General features: G+C 32.2%; 1 protein-coding gene and 1 long non-coding RNA gene across 3 annotated transcripts in view; one reads left to right on the top strand and one right to left on the bottom strand.

The window, feature by feature from the left end:
* Positions 1-4,943: 4,943 nt before the first annotated feature.
* LOC131487096 (uncharacterized) lies at positions 4,944-14,731 on the top strand. The gene is made up of 3 exons (XR_009249608.1): positions 4,944-4,986; positions 12,207-12,341; positions 14,646-14,731. It is a non-coding gene; the product is annotated as an uncharacterized LOC131487096 (long non-coding RNA).
* Positions 14,237-21,780, bottom strand: part of PGR (progesterone receptor) — a 107,188-nt gene continuing 99,644 nt past the window's right edge. For both annotated transcript variants that reach the window (XM_058687385.1, XM_058687386.1), the window contains 2 exons: positions 18,190-18,347; positions 14,237-15,724 (listed from right to left, as the gene is read on the bottom strand). In XM_058687385.1, the coding sequence (XP_058543368.1) occupies positions 15,569-15,724; positions 18,190-18,347 (314 nt within the window). In that variant the 3' untranslated portion in view covers positions 14,237-15,568. The remainder of the gene's footprint in view (positions 15,725-18,189; positions 18,348-21,780) is intronic.

Here is a 21,780-nt window from a genome sequence, read left to right as displayed (position 1 = left end):
AAGTAAATCCACAATTATATGGTCAATTAATCTTCAACAAAGGAGTAAAGATTTTCCAATGGGAAAAAGACACTCTATTCAGCAAAAGACATTGGGGAAACTGGACAGCAACATGCAAAAGAAAGAAACTAGACCAGGTTTGTACCATACACAAAAATAAATTCAAAATGGATTAAAGGCCTAAATATGAGAGCTGAAACCATAAAAATCCTAGAATAGAGCCCAGGCAGTAATTTCTCTGAGACTAACTGTAGCAACATCTTTCTAGATATGTCTCCTGAGGCATGGGAAACAAAAGCAAAAATAAACTATTGGGATTACCTGAAAATAAAAAGCTTCTGCAGTGCAAAGGAAACAACCAACAAAATTAAAAGACTTCCTATGAAATGGGAGAAGATATTTGCAAATGACATATCTGATAAGGAGTTGGTATCTAAAATATATATAGAATTTATACAATTAAACACCCAAAACCAAATAATCCAATTAAAAAAATGGAGAAGACATGAACAGACATTTCTCCAAATAAGACATATAGATGGCCAACAGATACATGGGAAGATGTTCAAAATCACTCATCAAAGGAATGCACAATAAAACTACAATGAATTAGGGTTTTGTTTTTTTTGGGTGGGGGTAAATATCTAGTAAGGAAATTGCTGGATCATATGGTAGTTCTATTTTTAACTTTTTGCGGACCCTCCAAACTGTTTTCCAGAGTGGCTGCACCAGTTTGCATTTCCACCAACAGTGTAGAAGGGTTTTCTCTTTCTCCACATCCCCACCAACACCTGTTGTTTCTTGTATTGTTGATTTTTGCCATTCTGACAGGTGTGAGGTTTTTATTGCAGCATTATCTAGAATAGCCAAACTATGGAAACAGACCAAGTGTCCATTGATGAATGGATAAAGAAGAGGTAGTATAGATATACAATAGAGTATTAGCCATGAAAAACATGAAATCTTGCCATTTGCAGTGACATGAGTGGAGCTACAGAGTATTATGCTAAGTTAAAGCAGTCAGTCAGAAAAAGACAAAAACATGATTTCACTCATATGTGGAATTCAAGAAAAAAAAAGCAAAAGAGCATGGGGGAAAAAAGAGAGGCAAACCAAGAAACAGATTCTTATCTATAAAGAACTGACAGTTACAAGAAGGAAGGTGGTGGGGGGTGGGAGGGTTAAATAGGGGACGGGGATTAAGGAGTACACTTGTAATGAACACCAAGTGTTGTTAGAAAGTGTGGAAGTATTATGGTGGTGTACACCTGAAACTAATATTACACTGTCAACTAACTGGAATTTAAATTAAAAATTAAAATAAAACTTCAATGAGATATCATCCCAATCCTGTCAGAATGGTTAAAATAAAAAACACAACAAAGCACGTGTTGGCAAGGATGTGGAGAAAAAGGAACTCTCATGCACTGGGTAAAGCCCACCATGGTCTCTATACCATTAAAGAATAATACATTTATCATGATGAGCGGTTAGTGACATATAGAATTGTTGAATCACTATATTGTACACCTAAAATTAATATAACACTGTATTTTAACTATACTAGAATTAAAATAAAAGTTTTTAATTAAAAAATAAAAAATTCCAAAGATATTCATCTTGATGAGGTTTAAACAGGCAGCACATTTATTAATATTAAGTTTCTTCATATATCAAGTAAAACCATTACAAAAGACTTAACGCATATGCCAGGAAAAATAATTTAATTTGGAAAAATATGACAGAAGCTTTTTTCTTTCTGCAAGAAATAGATTTTCAAATTTAATGAAGTACTCTGAACCTCTATTTACACCTCTGTAAAATGGAACTCATATTTAGCTTGCAAGAATTACAGTAAGAGTTAGAGATAATATAGGTAAAACTCCCTATTACAAGGCCCGGTGCATAGTAGCTACTCAAATAAGTGACAGCTAAAAAAAAATGGTAGTACTTAGTGAATGCATATTGATTACTCATCTATAATAATTGAAGTAGATCACTTGTAAGACAAAATCTGACTTCATCTGATTAGGTAAAATTAACATCCTACCATTTAAATAAAATGTTGCTTTTTAAAAGCAAGTAGAGTGATCTATATACTCTTTAGTTGTTATAGTAACTCTGACACCAGGGAATAAGGTGTCCCATTGACACCCATGGTCATTTACCATGTTTTCTCTTTATTCATTAAATAGCTAAATGTAAAATTAGAAAAATACCAACTATCAAAATCAGATATCTAAAAACCAGTGTATTTTTATACACAAATATGAAGTTTTTCATTTAAAACTTTCATTTAACCTTCATTTAAATTAGCATTTAACTTTCATTTAAATGTTTTTCATTTTCATTTATAAATCTGAATGTGGAGACATGTTTAATTTAAAAACTGAAAACATAGTGTTAAACAATAATAAATGAATAATATTTTTAATGTTGAAGGAATATTTTCATGGCCAAATAATCCAATAAAACTTCTTGGTTTCTACATTCTATTTCAAATGTGGCTGGTTAAATAAAAAGAAGTATGTTTAAGTTTCAAATTATATCTAGCCTCTTATCACCTGGAACTTAAAAGCAAGAAATCTATTCAACTTTTATTTTTGTGTTTCCAAAGGCCTATCACAATTACTTATACTCTCTAGACACTTAGTTTATTAAATAAGTATATTTGCATATTTCCAATATTATATTAAATTATATTTCTAGTAGTGAAACCAATGCATGATACTAGTTTAAAATACTTTGTTAGTAACAATCAGATTATATTCCCTTTCAGTTTAATGTTAAGTGCATCAAATTTCATGTGAAAATTCTTAATATTTGTATAATAAGTATCAAACTTTTTACTTTACCAATGTGAGTAGCCAAAATAGTGCATTATCAATTTTACTAGATACCAGCTGAATGTATATTTTGCCATCATGAACTAGTTGGATTCAATTTAATTATCTGAGAATCACTCTTTGCTTCATTAAAATATACACACAGTCATGGGTATTGTCTACATATGCCAAACCATCCATATTAATATCTCACCTTAGTCCATGTACACTGTTGAACAAACTGAAATGATTATAAATTTAAAGTGACTGGTAAAGAATAATGTACTGAAGATTCTTATGCACCTTGTATATAACTTTATATAATTGTATTGAGGTTTTTGGCGCTCTAATTCATCAATAAAGAGATATATAGACACGAGTTATTCTTTATTATCACAGAGAATAGTTAGAATAATAAAAATTAGTTGTAGTTATTTTTAAGAAAACATATTTAAAGATGATTCATTTCAAACTGCCAGCCAATTTATTGTAAGACACTTGTCAAATATCCGTTTTTTCATGTGAATCACAAAATATTTCCTTCAAAATCCACCTGTAGTTAAAATAGAGAGATTAGACTGAAAATAAATATGTGATGATGGTTTTAGGTGTCCACTATCACCTAATTTTTATAGCTTTGCATTTGTCATCCAACCGTTGCTTGGGAACCAGTGCCAGACATACATAGATGGAGAGAGAGTCTCACTTTCCCAGCAAAAGCCTCGGGTGAACTTCCAATTTGAAATATTGGCTTCCCCACTCAGAAATGAGGAGCTAAATGTGTGAAACTGGATACAAGAAGTATACAGGAGTTAAATATCCTTAAAAGTATAAGTCTGGTTGTGCTTAGTCCCCTACTATTTACTCAAAATAAGGTAGTAACAATGGAACAAAAAGGGGTGTGAGTCATGAGAGAGGGAAATGATGATTCCCTGCATCTCTTGCCAAATATTACACTAGTTTTACTAACAAGGAACAGAGTGGATAACTGAATATTTCATCAATTTCAACATAACAAAATATAAAAAATTCATGTGCAAAGAAGTCTGCTAAATATTTCAGGTGGGTTCTAAGGCATTAGATTGAAAATAAGTGTGTGATGTTTTTATGAGTCTACCATCATGTAATTTTTACGGCTATGCATTTGTCACCAGTCAGTGCTAGAACTGTTAGGCATATCCAGATGGAGAGTCTCACCATCTTGACAGAAAATCTCCTATGATTTTCCAAAGTATATCTAAAGTTTATATTTATTGAAATATATTAATCTTTGCTTGTTTTTTTCTTTTTGGCATCTGACCTATTTCCTGGCCATTTGGAAGCAGCTATGTTGCTCCAAGAATTAGGATTATTACAGCAGATGCTTAAAGAAAGTCAATGTTGAGCTGATTTCCACAATTATTCTTTGAAAGACAGAGCAAGTCTGGAGAATTGTGTTTCAACCCCCACTAAAGAAAGAGGTTTTCTAAATCTCAAAAGTATCCTTAAGAGGTAGACTCAAACAGGGAGTTACTAGAAATAAGTGAAGAGAACTCAAATGAAGACTCATAGGAAGCCTCTGACAGATAGGAAGTGAGAGGTTTCTGTGATTCAGAAGGACGAGGTAGGTCAGGGAGGTCAGATGACAATGTCTTACTTTTGAAGAAGGCGGGATGGGCAACAGAACATCCAGACAGGTAAAAGTCCAAGAAAATTGTGAATTTTGTGTATGGGTGTAAAGTCTACAAGCATCTCAGAGAAGCCTGGATTCAGCATGGTGCCAGCTGGGTGGGAGCTGAGCAGGTAGTAGTGAGCTATGACTTTCCTGAAGGGGCAAGGCAACTGCACACAGAGGCCAGATGGGGAAGGCAGCTGGGCCTAAGGATATGTGGAACTAGCAAATGGAAGGTATCAAGTCAGCTAAGTCACAGCATCCTGCAGTACTGTGAAGAGAGAGCAGATCAATCTATGAACCATAGACTTGACTATGAGATGATAGCGGTGGGCTCTATAACCAGGAATGGCAAGGGAGTAGTGAGGCCAGTGAGTACCATGAGAAAAAACAAAAAAAAACGAAAAAACACTTCCCATAACCACTGTTTGCATAAACAAGCTTCTTCTTCTTTCTAGCTGGTTAGTGGAAGTAAAAAGAAAGAACAGCCCTTGATGGAAACCGAATGAGGTAATCCCTATAAGGCTCTGTGAAACTAAGAAATGGATATATTTTCTTAACTGCCAAGTTTGCTCCACATTGTATGTACTCACCAGTCTTCCTTCCTTTACTCCCCACACTTGGTGAAGAAATCATGAATAAATTTTCATAAAGAAGACATCAGACCCCTTACAGAGAAGCATTTTTTGCAGGTGCCTTTTTATAATTATACTGAATAATGACATCTGAAGAAGGATCCATACAAGTGATGTGTTTTTCATTTTAACACAGCTTAGTTTCCCTTCCCTATTTGCTGAGTCTTGAACTGTTTTAATCTTACCTTTGTGCACAGACCAGGTGATCTTGAAGTTCAATAGACATGCGAAGGTAAGAATATTGGTAGAGGGATGGAGATGTTTGGATAGATAGAATTCTAGAAATTGGTAAGTTGAAGTTCTTAATTTTCATTGTCTTTATTGATGACAAATTTGATATTTCAACACAGCAGAATAAATAGACATCTGAACTTGTGTTTGACAATTTATATGGTGTATTTCACCTACTTTCCCAAAGCTGCCAATGCTTCTAAGTTATGTTTCTTTAAAACCTCTGGAAAATTAGGGAAGAGGTCATGATCATCTCTAACTTTTCATGTTTATGACCACCATTTTTCACCAAAATATTGCAACTTCCTCAAAAATGTTCTCTCTGCCTCCAGGCTAATTATCTATCTCCAATTCTATTCTCCGTATTGCAGTAAGAGTGAGTTTTCTTATATGCCAATCTGAATTATGCTGCTCTCCTGCTTACATCAGAATCAAGACTACACAACTTAATACCAAGTACAAGACCACTGATCATCTGGACCTTGTTTTCTTCTTCAGCCTCATCGTCAGCCCCACCTTACACTCTCTATCACCATCAAGGTCTCTGCATATACTGTTATGTCCTATTTGGAATACTTTTCTTTTCCTGCCTGTGGCATCTTCTGACTGCATGCTCAGCTAATTCCTAAACCACTTTTAGACCAGGGCTTATATCTTCTATCCCAAATGCCTTTGCCCATTCTTTTTTTTTTTAAATTTTTTTTTTCAACGTTTTTTATTTATTTTTGGGACAGAGAGAGACAGAGCATGAACGGGGGAGGGGCAGAGAGAGAGGGAGACACAGAATCGGAAACAGGCTCCAGGCTCCGAGCCATCAGCCCAGAGCCTGACGCGGGGCTCGAACTCACAGACCGCGAGATCGTGACCTGGCTGAAGTCGGACGCTTAACCGACTGTGCCACCCAGGCGCCCCGCCTTTGCCCATTCTTAAATCAAACTAGGTGCCCCTCATAGATGCTCCAATAGCTCCCTGTACCTCCTCCATCATTGCACTTACCACACAGTAACTATTTATCTAGTCTCCATCCAACTGTGAGTTCAAAGAAGGTAGGAACTGTGTTTGATGTATTCATTGGTTACCTCCACAGTCTGGCAGAGTTGCACATAGTAAATGCTTCATAACTAGTTATTGAAGAATAAAATGATGCCTAAGGCAAGATTCTTCAACACTGCAAACAAAATCTATTTTTCCCCTTGTGTTTAAGGGCTTTTCTTCTATTAACACAAATAACTTAAAGTTGGATGCTTTATGTTGATATAAACTATTAACAGGAAATTTGTAGTTTCAGAGTTGAAAGGAATAATTTGGTCCTAGCCTTTTCCATTTCTTTGTCTCTTTCTTCCTTCATTTTCACCCTATCCCGACTCCCCACTGCTTTCTTTTTAAGCATTAAGACACCAAACTAATTGAGAGCCAAGCAGTGTTAGAAATCAGTATTTTTTTTCTATGCCTCATTAAAAAATGAAGAACTTAAAAAGCAAGCTTATGGGCATATTTATATTTTATATACTTGGGATAGCTAGTGATAATTTCCCTAACATTTAGCATTGTTATCCTGTGACATAATCGCCCATGGGATTGTGCCATTAGCATAATGGCTTGCTCAATAAGGAAAAATATTTAAGATATTATTTGGAGGAGTTCTCCATTGCACTTTTGTAAGACATATTTACTACTTTCAAAGTAAGAAATTTTATATTTTTCTTCTGTTTCTTCCAAATTACAGTGAAAAGCTTTTTAAAAAACTTTTCACTCTGATTTTTCTTGTGAATATGCACATATCAAAAAAGTCAAAATGCACAGAATACTCAGGTCATAAGGAGATACTTTATTGGTTAAAGTGATGAGTTTTAAAGCCTGCCATGTGAAAATCTCTTTCTAGTTATATCAATATAGGGCTTACCATTTTAAGTTAATCTGAATAGTATCTTTACCCTATGGAGAATATACCTCTTGTGTCTTCATGTTGTAGAGCTGCATATTCTATTTTGGCAAGAATATAGTATGTTTGTAATAAATTTCCATAAACCATTTTGGTCTTGCTCATGAATTTTGAAGCCCTCAGAAGGAGATTTACTTTTGTATAATATATTATGACCTGATATCTTCAGTTCTTAACCTACTTTAGGAAAACTATGATAGATATATCCATTGACTATTTGGCCATTATAATTTTTTTTTTTGTATTTACCAAGTTAAAACTGCATCAAATCAGTGTGGACATAATTGTCATGCTGCTCAGCAGCTCAAATTGAGGTCTTTGAATAATAAAACATGAAGAAAACAAAGCAACTATTTCTTAATTGGAATATAGTTTGCTAGAGATGTACTTTAAAATACAAGCTTTTCTAGGAGGTGGACAGTAAAAGGTATCTTTAGTGGCAAAAATTTTAAAACCACTGCTTTCTATAAATTATAACAACAACAACAAAAAACCCTTCACAGTTAAGTAAATATCATAGAAAAAGAGATGTTAAGTTTTATATGCAACTGACTAAGGAAAAACATTTTTAAGTGGGCTTCATTTAGAGTAATTTCTGTTTGTTAAATTGGATGAGTCAGATTTGATGTATTAAGAGAAATTTCAGAAGATTATAAAACAGGCCTTGACAACTATTTACAATACCATTTAAATATTTTGCTCATATATATCTAAATATTGACCATGATGCTGATGTAACATTGCAAAATACCATGCATCTTATTTAAAGCAATTATGGGGTATGTTTTTTCCTCCTTTAAACAGTAAAATGGAATGGGGTATGCTTTCTTAGTGACTTAATTCAGATATCTCTGAAAGTGCTTTGTCAGTTAAAGCTTTCAACTAGCTTAAAAGTAATGCTTTCCCTATTTCTCCGTGAGTGGAAAAAGAGCAAACAAAAGCATGTTTCACGGTAAGGTCAGCATGACATAAAAGCAACAAAAGCCAGTAAATTCAACATGAGCTTGACATTCTGGGACTAATCCAGCAGTTCTGCAACAGTCTTCCAACTACACAGCTGCATAAAGCTGTGGACAAGCCTGGGCGCAGCCTCCAGGCATTTGCCCAGAGCTCAGCCTTGAAATGTGATCAACTTCAAGGAGAACAGATTTGTATTTTTCTTTGGCTACAGGATATTTAGATAAAGTATACGTCATTGCTATTATGAACTGCTTTTTTACGTACCACCAAAACTCCCAAATTCTTAAATTTTCTCCAATGACAGGGAGGACAAAATTTTAAGGCCGCATTGTTTCAGGCCTAACTCTGGAAGTACAGATTCTATTATCCCCAGGTACATGATGGTCTGTAGGGATGTTTTCCTGAGCTTAAATAGGGATGTGATCCAACTTAAATGCAGTTACCTAAGGCCCAGTTCATATTATGAATTCATGTTATGGATGTAGACCTATCCAGGCTAGATTTCCATAATACAGGGTGAATCATTTATTTTACTGCTTTTTATTCAACTTTTGGATTTGAGAAAGAGCAGGGAGTGTGGAATACTGGTGCATTAAATAGATGGCAGATTCTAGGTAGAGACAGAAACTGTCTTTTTCACCAAAACTTGAGTAAGGAAAATACAGTGAAACTACAGAGGCTGGATGATATATATATACATATATATATATATATATATATATATATATATATATGTATATATATATATTTTTTTTTTCACTAAAATCATTACATGGCTTACTCTAGTGAGAATAAGCAAGTTAGAACTTGGCAAACTCTTACTAGATTATCTGGTTATGTATTTCCTATAAAATTTAAGAGTTGTAGAAATTCCCCACATCTAATGGCTATTTTTTTTTTTTTTTAATTTTTTTTCAACGTTTTTTATTTATTTTTGGGACAGAGAGAGACAGAGCATGAGCGGGGGAGGGTCAGAGAGAGGGAGACACAGAATCAGAAACAGGCTCCGAGCCATCAGCCCAGAGCCCGACGCGGGGCTCGAACTCACAGACCGCAAGATCGTGACCTGGCTGAAGTCGGACGCTTAACCGACTGCGCCACCCAGGCGCCCCTCTAATGGCTATTTAAAAGGCATACTTTGGAAAAAAGAAAGTTATGCCCTTCCTTGGGTTGTCTGCTTGTCCATTTTACTTTTATCAGTGGAGACATGGTTGTTGAATGCTCTAATACAAAAATGAATTATCTTTTAACTTGAGAAAAAATTTCAAGTTTTAAGTACTTATCCTCAATGTCATGTAGATTGTAAAGATATTTAAAAGAATATATATTCTTCCTAAAATCTGGTGTTTTAAAGACTACATGTAGATTAGAGAAATTGCTTAGATATTCAGAACAAAACCTTTAGAAATCTAATAGCCATCTCACCCAAAGGAATGCAAGATATCAGACCAAGGCAGACAAGATCTCTTCGGGCAATTTGTATCTAACCTTCTTAAGGACAGTAATGTTATTTTTGGGGTTGATAATTTCACTATGATTTCTAGACCCCTTCTTCCCTTCTGTGAAATTATTATAATAAAAATTATCTGAGCATACAGTATATCACATAGATATTTGGAGGGTCTGTATTCTAGTCAAGATCTCAATATTTTAGAGATAACTTTAAAAATGACAAAATCAGTACCATTATTCTTAATATTATAGTGAAAGGGTGATAGGTTCTTTAAATTTCTAATAATATAGGCCTCAAACTCAAAAGACTTTTTCTTTTTGGGCAAAGAAACTGAATACTTCTAGCTCTAATTTCAAATCAAATCCATCAAATATTTGTGTGTACATGGAGATAGCAATGAAGCAACTGCATTTTCTAGATTCCTTGTTTTCACCATAGAATATGCCAGATGAATTTGATAAAATTCATTGTGTGATAAAATTATAAAATTGTGTGTATAACACAATTATATTGTGTTTAACAAAAACACAATAATAGCAATTACTATTTCTGAACACCTGTATACTTTTTGTTTTCATTTCTATTAATTGCAAAACAACTTGTCAAAGTCAGGTTTAGTGAGAGAGGTTAAATGACTTGCTCAATCTCATTTAGTAAAAATGACAGAGAAGGGGCATAGGCCTGGGTCAGTTCTTCCACAGTACCCATCATGAAATATATCACTGTAATGGATAATTTAGAAGTTACAGGTTGATATGCCATGAAAGCCACTGTTTTAGCAGAAAACAACATATTTGCATATAATTTGTGTAACATTTTAATGTTAAATGTAAAAAATTAGAGCACTGCCTAATTAAAAAGTGCAATGTTTTTAATAAAAACAAAAAATTAGCCATATAACAACTGATACTGGAGGTATAATTGATCCAAATTCAAATGGCTTCTCAAACCTTTTTAAGGGAACTATTTTTAACTCAATAATCTATTTCAGCAATCTTAAAGTATTTTCTGATATATGACCTGTCGTATTATGACTAATTTCATTTTAGAGCGAGTAGAAAGAACATGACCTGCAAAATGAAGATAAAGGTTATGATGACTGCATAGGAATGGAAGTAAAGGAGGATTTAGAAACTAGATATCTTCCATTTGGTGATGTTATGTTCTTTTTCAAAACCTTTATTTTTTAAAGTTTAGCCTGAAATTTTAAATCCAGTATTTTGACATCTACACTGTGAATCAATATCAACATCAAAAACATCAAACATTATTAGGAGGTTGCAAAACAACAATAACCACAACAGCAAAATCCAACCCTTTTTGGCCACCACATTTTCACCCCATAGTTGAATGAAATTTTAAAAATTTAAGTTATGTTAGAAATTAAATATGTGTAGGTAGAAAAGGATTTGTGTCATCCAAATATTGTTTTATAATAACAAGAATCAGATAAAATGACCACATCATCAACTGTTCTCTGAGTCTTACTTGAATGTGAAAGGCTAATGACATTTCTTTTTTTTTTTTTTTTTTGGGTACATCTACATTTTCTTACTTATCAATGTAATACATTCTGAGAGGTACTATTCCCAGTGGCAGATTGCCTTTATTGTGTTGGGGAAAATTTTTAAATGTATTTATTGGGATGACATTTGTGGGGGGAAAACATTGAAACCTTTTCAACAAATGTACATTCAGATTTAATGCAAATGAATTACTGACACAAATTAAGGGGATATTTGAAATTTATTTTAGGTTTTATTTTTTTAATTTTATTTTTTGAGAGAGAGAGAGAGAGAGAGACAGAGACAGGTGGAGGGGCAGAAGGAGAGAGAGAATCTTAAGCAGACTCCACACCTGATGCAGCATGGCCTAAGCTGAAATCAAGAGTCTGATGCTTAACTGAGCCACACAGGTGCCCCTGATATGTATTTTAAAGTTAATATCTTTAGCTGCATTATTTTTCTTAGTGAAGTTATACATAAATAATGCTTTGCACTTATCACATCCAAACTGTATTTTCATTTGTGTGCTTAACAAATATTTGAGTGCCTACTATTTACCAGACACTGTGATTTATACCTACTGCTAGGCTTTAACTTTGTTGAGTTATAGTCTTCCTTCAGCTGTAAATTCCCACAATGCTTTTTACCACATTTTCTTCTGTTAATAACAGGTACTCAATATTTGTTGAGTGAAATCAGAAATGAGAAAAAATTGTATATTGAGTTAGGGCTATATACTGAGTTTGCATTTGTGTAATCTTTCTTAGGAAAGGAAATAATACTCCACTCATTCAGTTTTGAAATTTAAAACAGGGAGCATGAAGTGTTCATTTTTTTCCCCAAAATGCAACTTTTTATTTCTGAATTATACAATTACAGATGTTTTTCACCATATATTCTATATATCCTTAGTTTTCAGGTAAGAAGTAAAATATTTTACTATTAAAATTATATAAGAAATTAAAAAGTCTCTAACAACTTTCCATTTAAAAATAATCTCTTAGAAGCGAATTAGGATGTACACTGTCAGAGGCTCGACTTTCAAGTTCATAATTATGGAAATCATTGAAAAGAACTGGTCCTTGGAATTTACTTCAATTATTTCATTGATAAGAACATATCAACCACCTTTATCTCAGGTAATAACACCATTACTTTTCAGAAGCCAGTCTATTTCATGAAAAAATCTATTATCTCTTCTTACGCCTAAACAACATATCTATTTAGTCAATTTTTCAGACCAAGAAAAACAAGACTTCCATAGTTCACTCTAAATCTGAAAAATCCCAAACAATTACATCAGATAAATGAGGTCCGAAATTGAGACTTTTCAGGGAGCACTAACAGCCATTTTGCCTCAAAGGTGCCTCTGCTTTTAGAACTAAATTATGCAAACTTCCATAAAACTCTTTGTCACTGGATATTTGTGAGAGTCAGTCAGTGTTTTTAATAAATATAAAACATACTTATATTCTCCTAAGGTATGATCAGTATGAGGAGAGATCTCACAAAGTAGGAAGAAGTAGAAAATTTTTAGAGATGAAGAGAAATGCAGAAATGTAGATAAGGAGTATGGGAAGAGAAAGCCATAAAATCATGAATATGGACATATAATGATGTAACAAAAGAATGATACAGATCCATGGTGATACCAAAAATGAGAACATGCCATGCAACTCCCAGTCAAGAGAAACAATTGCCCTATCTCAAACTGGCTCCCAGTCTTGTACTACAGTCAGAATTATAGAACACACTACTATAATTCAGATGTGCACAAAATACCTAGTAAACCTTAGGAGGAAGCAAACCACCACCTGGAAGATGCAGGGAAGAACATTACAAAAATAATGCTTCGCCGAGTCTTGAAAATTGAGATATGAATGTGACTAGTATCAAAGGGGGAAAATTCAGGCAGAAAAATTGATGGTAAAAAGATTTGTATGGCTGGAACATAAGATAAATGTAAGATAGTAGAGGACGAAGACAGTAAAGTTATAGAAATTGATGTTTGAACATCATTTCAGAATAACTACTGTGTCACTGAATTAATAAGAGTAAAGCAATTAAAATAAAATCACTGAGGATGGAGCCCAGGCAAAGGTATTTTTAAAAAGCTCACTTTGAGACTGTAACATGAAGCTATAGTTGATAATCACTGTAATGGGTGACCGGAAGTCAATGAACATTTTAAAGTGAGGAAATGGCAAGATTAGATCCTTTTTAGGAAGTTAACTTTGGACTGAAGATAGCAAGAGTATGAGTTTGTGTGTATAAAGATTTTGAAAAACTGAATAGCTATAGTCTATGGTTATACATATGTATTCACAGAAAAAGACATGTAGTTAAACTTACCAAGGAAGAGACTGTTTTTATATTAATGCTAACACTATTTGGAATACTTGGTTTAAACTCTTACTGAATGTTATAACCAAATATTATAAAATTTGTATATTATTGACTATATTTGTCACATAGATGTAATGAACCCAAGCCAAGAGCCTTGGTTGGAGTTTATTTTAATCCCTACTTCAAATGTCTTATGTGAATTCACTATTTATAGACATGCCATAGCTAATTCTTTTTATAAATAGAGAATTAGCTGGTAAAAAACAGTTTTGAAAACACTGTCATGCCAATTTTTTTTCAGATGAAACCACTTTACCTCGTTTGGGGGATCACATTAGTATTCATTAAGAGATGTTACTGTCCCTTGGTAAACTGCAAAAATTTATCAGTTAAAGAGAATGGGTAGCCCAAAATGTATTAAGAAATCAGAGAAGTCAGTAAATGTTTTCTATATTGTTTTCAAAGTTACTCTTTCTTATTAACAACCATTAATTTGCATATGGCGATACATCTTATTTGTAAGATAATGTCCAATTTTTAAAATTTTAGAAAAATAATTTGGCCTACTAGTTACTCTGAGCTGTTAAAATACACACACACACACACACACATATATATATATACATATATATGTATATATATATATATATACACACATATATATAATAGAGATAAAAGAAACAGAAAATAAAACAATGATTATTTTTATTGAATTTTATCAGTGGTATGAACTTAGTTCTTCCTGTTATTTTTTATATATTTATCTGTATTTACATATACAGATATATACATAGATCTTTAAAAAATAAATGGCTCTCCAGTGACTCATCTCATAAAAATACTCTTGTCCATATTCTAATGCAATATTTTTTAAGTTCATATAACAGTGTGAATTGTGTGTTTTCTAGTTACTATAATTGGTTGTATTATTTTAATCCAGTATCTAGTATTTCTTGAAATACCTATCTTAGAATTGGATCAGAGGCACTCAAAAATTTTCAATCTGTGATTTATCATTATGGCTTTCTGAATGAAGAAAGAGAATATTTATTTTTTTCCTCTTCCTTTCCTCCCTCCACTTTTCTTTTTTGATTAAGAAGTGAATAAGAAGCTTTGACCAAAAGGAACATTTTTCAGGAAATATATTATACCAGTGGTAAGGGTGAGGAAATTGAAAATCAGTAAGGTTAAGTGACTTTCTACCTGCTCCAGATGGTAAGGAGTAGCATTAGGCCACAGACTCTTCAGATTTGATTCACAAGCCTCATTAAAGGACAAGTCCCAAAAAACGTTAGTAAAAAACTACAAAACCGCTAATACTGTTGTCATAATGATATGGCTTTCCTTAATAACTTCCTTAGAGTCTGTGTTTCCAATCTGGGAAACAGTCAGAGTCTATATATATGAGCTGTTTTTCCTAATATCAAACCCTCAATCTACTTCAGGGATTTTAAACTCTTTTTCTCTATACTTTTTGCACTAAAAACCCTTTAGAAAACCTGATAAAGGTTATAAATTTCCTCCTCACAAAAATGTATATATATGTTCATGTAGGCAAAATTTTGCATACCATTATTTAAAGGCTCATTTTTGTAAATATAATCGAGACAAAGGGAGCTACCTAGAAGGAACATATACAATAACTTTTTATTTTTATGTGTAAGATTTTTTTCCTTTAAAGTAGAAGATTTGTTAGATGCAAAAGTTAAAAATCTTCACCTAAATGGTATGAAATACTATGAATATGATTAAGTTTATGTTAGCAATCACTTTTAGTACTTTTTCAATCTTGTAAACTCTTAAAGAATATATGGCTACACAAAACACTTTAAAAATTCTAGTTATGCTTTATAAAGAAAAACAATTAAAAGTTCACAATTCTCTCTGAAATTTACACAATATGATACGTTATAAATGTAAGGCTTTGAGAAGAACATTGTAAAAATCAAGACCTCACAATCCAGACTAAAAGAAAAATAGACATACCACAAAATTTAATTTTTAAAGATAAAAATGGCATTCACTTTTTATGAAAGAGCAGAGGTTTCACCATCCCTGCCAAGATCTTGGGTAACTGTGCAGCAATCACTTCAGACATCATTTCTGGAAATTCAACACTCAGTGCTCGGGACTGGATAAATGTATTCAAGCAATACAGATGAAGCTGTTTGACAAGCTGTTGGTTCCACAAATGGATAAAAAACATGTAAAAAATAATACATTCATATTGGTTGGTTTCACAAATGGATAAAAAACATGTATAAGAAAAATAATGCATTCATATATTAATCAAACATGACAACTTATTTTTCTAACAATATAAATACCTATCAAGATGTTTTCTTGATAAAATAACTCCCTTCACTCTCTACAGTAATATGAAAATATTACATACAGTGAAACATTCTGATAGTACAGAAAGATTTAAAGAAATGAAAGTCATTCATAATCCCACAGGATAAGTGATATGAACATTTTGGTGTCTTTCAAATTCTTTTTTCTCTTTATACATGTATACAAACATAGCCAGGTATATACACAATATACACAATGCATATATATTTCCAAAAATGCAATTATTTAATAAAGTCTATTTGTTAATGGACTGGATTTTTTGCATAACAATATATTGACTCTGCCTCTGTCAATACAAGTAACCCAGCATAATTTATTTTAATCTAATTTAACTTTTGGCAAAGTAATTAATGTAAGTAATTTTAAAAGTCAAATAGAACCCAGCAGCAACAACAAAATCCAGCAGTTTCCTTATAGAATTCTTCCCATCCTTATTCTAGTTCCCAAGATGCAACCACTTTTAACTTCTTTAGCCCATGTCTCTAAATACTTATCTCTGTATTTCTAACAAATTTTGTTTTTAAAATGTGATGTTATTGATTTTCTATTATGGAAAATGAGACTTAGCTCCCTTATATGAGACACCCCTCCCAACTATGCACACTTTCTTTTCTCCTCATTCTCTGTATAGTTGTATCTCAGTTTTTGACCAAATCAATATCTAGCAATTATATTATAAATATTTTTATTGTTTCCTGCTGGATTAAATTTCCTTTATTATATGACTTATTTTTATTTTGCTAGAGTTAATAACCTTGTGTTTCTGTTTTGCTTTGTTTCCTGTATATTTATCACAAAGCCACGGTCAATTGACACAATTTGTAAAAACTCACCTCAGTATGTTCACACCTACTGGTAATCCCTCAGTTCCATCTTTTTTTCCCCAATACTAGTATTCCGAAACCCTGTGCATTACTGCTTCAAGCTAGGCTAATGACTGCTATGCTAAAATATCCCTTTGCATCTCTCCTGTATTTGATTTTCTACTTCACTGGCTTACCCCAGTGTTTGTTGTTAAAACATCCTGTAGATGTCCTTGAGAAAGGTTATATTTGAGATAAGTTCTCTGAGACCTTGCATGTCTGAAAATACCTTATGATGCCATCATATTTGTTTGATGGCTGGCCTGGGTATAAAATTCTTTGAATATTTTCCTTTCCTTCAAAATTCCAAAGGCATTGTTTTCTGGGTTCTAATATTGCATTGAGAAGTACAACATCATTCTGAATCCTGATAATTTTTATGTGATTTGTTTCTTTTCTCATTAGTATATTTTAGGATATTCTCTTTATTTCTGGTATTCTAAAATTCTACATTAATGTGCCTTTGTTCAATTGTGCTGTGCTTTGTACACTGGGGCTTTACAGTCAGAAAATTAAGGTCTAGCAACTTTTATTCTATGATTTTTTATAAAATTTTCTCTGCTTGATTTTATCTATTCTTTTATAAATTCCTTTTAATTAAGAATGAACTCCCTGCAATTAATCCCCTAAATTTTCTATCTCTTCTAATTTTTCACCTTTATCTTTTTTTTTTATTTCTTTTGAGTTTTCCTGAGGTATATATGTCAGCCCTTCTATTAAAATTTAAATTTCTGCTCTTCTATATTAAATTATCCACAAGTAATTTCTTGGTAAATGTTCCTTTTCAACTATTTTTTATTCTTGTTTCATGGATGCAATATCATACATTTCTAAATATCTTAATTCTTTTTGAATATCTTTTGTGTTCTCTGCTCTGGTGCCTTTTCCTTCATTACTTTCTCTCTGTTTATTTGCTTTCTGCCTTTCATTACAGAGGCTTTACCCATATAGCTAACAATCCTTAGCTATCTGTCCATATTCAGGAATAAGGTTTCAAATTTGACCTGATGAGTAGACTGTCAAATTGTCCACTAGCACTGTTATTAACTTATAATTCCATCCAAAATGATATAAGAGTCTTATTTTCCACACCTATACCTTTGCTTGTCTTGTATATTTAAATTTTCTAACATAAGGCAAAATTATTTTAGAATATGCTCAGGAAGGTGTATAATTCCTATAAATCATTAAATTACTCTCAAATTATACAAATACTAGTAAAAGGATATTTGGATGATCTATAGTGAAAATGAAAAAAAGCACAATATAAATTCTGAGCAGTGTGATGTAAATACTGTTTTAAGATATAAGTACAAATTATGACCTTGAAGAAACCATATAAAGTAAAATGTAGATTTAATATTTAAAATATTACAGAAATTCAGAAAACAATCATTTATTTCCTAGAAAACAAAATACTTACATCATGCAAGTTATCAAGAAGTTTTGTAAGTTGGTAGAAACGCTGTGAGCTAGAGACAACTCCTTTTTGCCTCAGACCAATTGCCTTGATGAGCTCTCTAATGTAGCTTGATCTCATCTCTTCAAACTGGTTTTGACTTCTTAACCCTTCCAAAGGAACTGTAAGAAGATAATTACAAGTAATAGTTATGCTTAAAAAGATGAATTCTTTGGATAAACAACCCAAAATATGAACACCTTAAATAGGAGTGTTATTGATAGTTTTAGGACATATAAACATAATTGTCTTGAAGAATATGATAAAAACAACTACATAAATTAAAGGAAATTTTTAGCTTACTTATTTTAGAGCTGTATCAATGCTTATGCACTTAACTTAGCATTTGCTCATTCCACATCCTTGCCAGGAATGGTTTGATTTAGTTTACAATTACATGTATTCTGGGTCTTTTTTAAAGAAGAGGTATTGTTAAAAACTGAGAACAAACTGAGGGTTGATGGGGGGTGGGAGGGAGGGCAGGGTGGGTGATGGGTATTGAGGAGGGCACCTTTTGGGATGAGCACTGGGTGTTGTATGGAAACCAATTTGACAGTAAATTTCATATATTAAAAAATAAATAAATAAATAAATAAATAAAAATAAAAATCAAAAAAAAAAAATAAAAAAAAAAAAATAAATTAGAAAAAAAAAAAAAAAAAAAAAAAAAGAAGAGGTATTGTAACAAATACTTGGATCACTCTGTAAAGTTTAAGTCTTATAAATCTGAAGCATTTCTCATTGAGATTATTCATGGATAATTTATTTTTTTTGTAATTTTAACATTGCTTTATTAAATTTCCTAACTCCTTCCTGCTGATAGGAGAAAGCTATTGATACCACAATACTTCTCTTTGTGATACTCTATTTTTATTTATTTCTTTTAATTTCTATTTTTAATTCAAGTAGTTTTGGTAGATTGTCTTTTTCTTTTCCTTTTTTTTTCTTGGTATACAAAAACACTATATTAAAAATATCCTCATTTCCCCCTTCCCAATAGTTGTAGCTCTTGTTTCTGCTTCATGAGTCAGTGCATTGTTAGGACATCCAGAACAATATTAAAAAATGGTAACTATGGCAAATATTCCTATTTTGTTGCTTATTTTATTGGGAATGCCTCTTATTCCCATGGTGATGTTAACTGGTAATTCAGACATTTACCTCTGTAATCTTTAATTCTGATCACCAAATTTTAGACACAGCTTCCTATTCTTATTGCTAGTTCCCCTACATTGTCAATTTACCAACAGCTTTTTTTCCTTAATATTTTAGTTCCTTCTGATATCACTTATTTGAGATGCCCTGGTTGATATCTTCAGGAAATTATCATCAGAACTCCCAATTTTCTTGTTTTCTTTTTCTTTGGTTGTATTTATCTTACAAACAAATCTTCAAATTTAAGTGAAACAGCTGCCTTTTCTTGCAACTATATCTAGATTGCTGAAAGAAAAACCACATAATCTCTTAGATTACTATAACTCTATGTTAACTGGAATTTAACTAAACACTTAAAAAATAATTTTTTCTTCAGATTCTTGAAGTACTATTTTCCTGTTGGGTGCTCAAGAATGGAAACTAGTAACCCAGAGCCTTCACTCTATCCATCTAAGTATTTAGAACTGGCACTTGAACCAATTATTCTCTTTAAGAGAAAATCAGGCCTAATCCCAGCTAGCCTCACATACTTTTAGTATCAACCACTAACAAGTTCTGGGGATATGATAATCTAATCGTTAGGCTCTCATCCTATGCTTCTGAGATATTCTCAATTTTTTTCTCCTCTCCTACTCATTTTCCTACATTTCAGATCTATGTTGAACCAGCTCTCATAAATATTTCTCTTTGCTTTGAGCTCCTTACCTTAATTCATTGTTTCCTTAATTTATTACATCCAGTAATATATGATTGGAGAATTTTCTCTCAGATTCTTGTTGATTCCACAAGTGACTTTTAGGATTTCTTGCAAATATCATAGTGGCAAAATGGGAGAGGGTGAGTCATGGGCAGTTAGCCAGGTGCTATTTTAGATAAGAACACTTTTTTAAAAAAAAGCAAGGATCTTTATTTTTGAGTTAGCTAACTTAAAAATAACATAATCATTGGAAAACTTTTAGAAAGTACAGAAAATACATATAAAATTACAATTCACCAGATCCTACAATCCAATATTTTAGGATATTTCCTAACATTATATTGAGAACATTTACTTACATCTCTTAGAATTCTTTAAAAATGAATATTTTAATTCTCACATATAATTTGACCTCACGAAACTGTAGGAGTACAATTTATTTAATTGTCTTATCATTTGATATTTGAGATATTTTACCAAATGATGTTTACGATAAATTTAATTTTTTTTTTATTTTTTAAAAGGATATATCCTTAGACATGGAATTATTACAGTAAAAGATATTAACTTTCTTAACACTCATAATATACATTGCTAAACTTCTTAGTATTTAACTGTTTTGTGACTAGTTTTGAGTATCTTAATTTTAGGTAATCTTTGCTTTTTACATATAAAAATAAAATCTCATTTTCATTTCTTAAATTATTAGTAGGCTGAACAATATTCTTATGCGTATTAGTAATTTTTAAAAACTTTTCTATTTTGTACTCATTTATCTATAGGGGCTTAAAATATATTTCAAATGTTTTTTGAAGTTTGTTGCTTAATTTTTAAATATTTTATATATTAGCACAGTTTTGCAACCTTATTAGGGCAAAGAATAGTGCCCAGGCAACCCAACATTTCTCATGCTCAAGAAGCAAATGTGTTTAACTCTTTCAGCTATTCTAACTTTTCCTTCCACAGATTTAAATAGCATCATTGTAGTGTTGACTCCCTTTTCCTTTTTTTTTCCACAGAGTATAATTTTTATTGAGATATTATGCATATGCCATAAAATTCACCTTTTCAAAGAATACGGTTCAGTGGTTTTAGTATATTCACAGAGTTGTGCAACCATCACCATTATTTGGTTCCAGAACATTTATTATTACTTTTTAAATTTAAATCCAACTTAGTTAACATATAGTGTAATGATGATTTCAAAAACAGAACTTATTGATTCATCACTTTATATAACACCCAGTGCTCATCCCAACAAGTGTCCTCCTGAATGCCCCTTGCCATTTAGCCTATCCCCCTACCCCAAACCCCACCAGCAACCCTGTTTGTTTTCTGTATTTAAGAGTCTTTTATAATTTGCCTCCCTCACTGTTTTTATATTATTTTTCCTTTCCTTCTTTTATGTTCATCTGTTTTATGTCTTAAATTCCACATATTAGTGAAGTCATGTGATATTTGTCTTATTTCACTTATAATACACTCTAGTTCCATTCACATTGTTACAAATGGCAAGATTTCATTCTTTGTGAATGCCAAGTAATATTCCATTATATATACATGTGTGTGTATACACACACACACACACACACACACACACACAAGTACTACATCTTCTTTATCCATTGATGAGTCAATGAACATTTGGGTTCTTTCTATACTTTGGCTATTGTCCATAGAGCTGCTATAAACATTGGGGTGCA

The sequence above is a fragment of the Neofelis nebulosa genome, chromosome 10, assembly GCF_028018385.1.
Source record: "Neofelis nebulosa isolate mNeoNeb1 chromosome 10, mNeoNeb1.pri, whole genome shotgun sequence".
NCBI classification, from domain to species: domain Eukaryota; kingdom Metazoa; phylum Chordata; class Mammalia; order Carnivora; family Felidae; genus Neofelis; species Neofelis nebulosa.
Note: the sequence above shows the minus strand (reverse complement) of the source record. Positions and strands in the feature narration are given on the sequence as shown.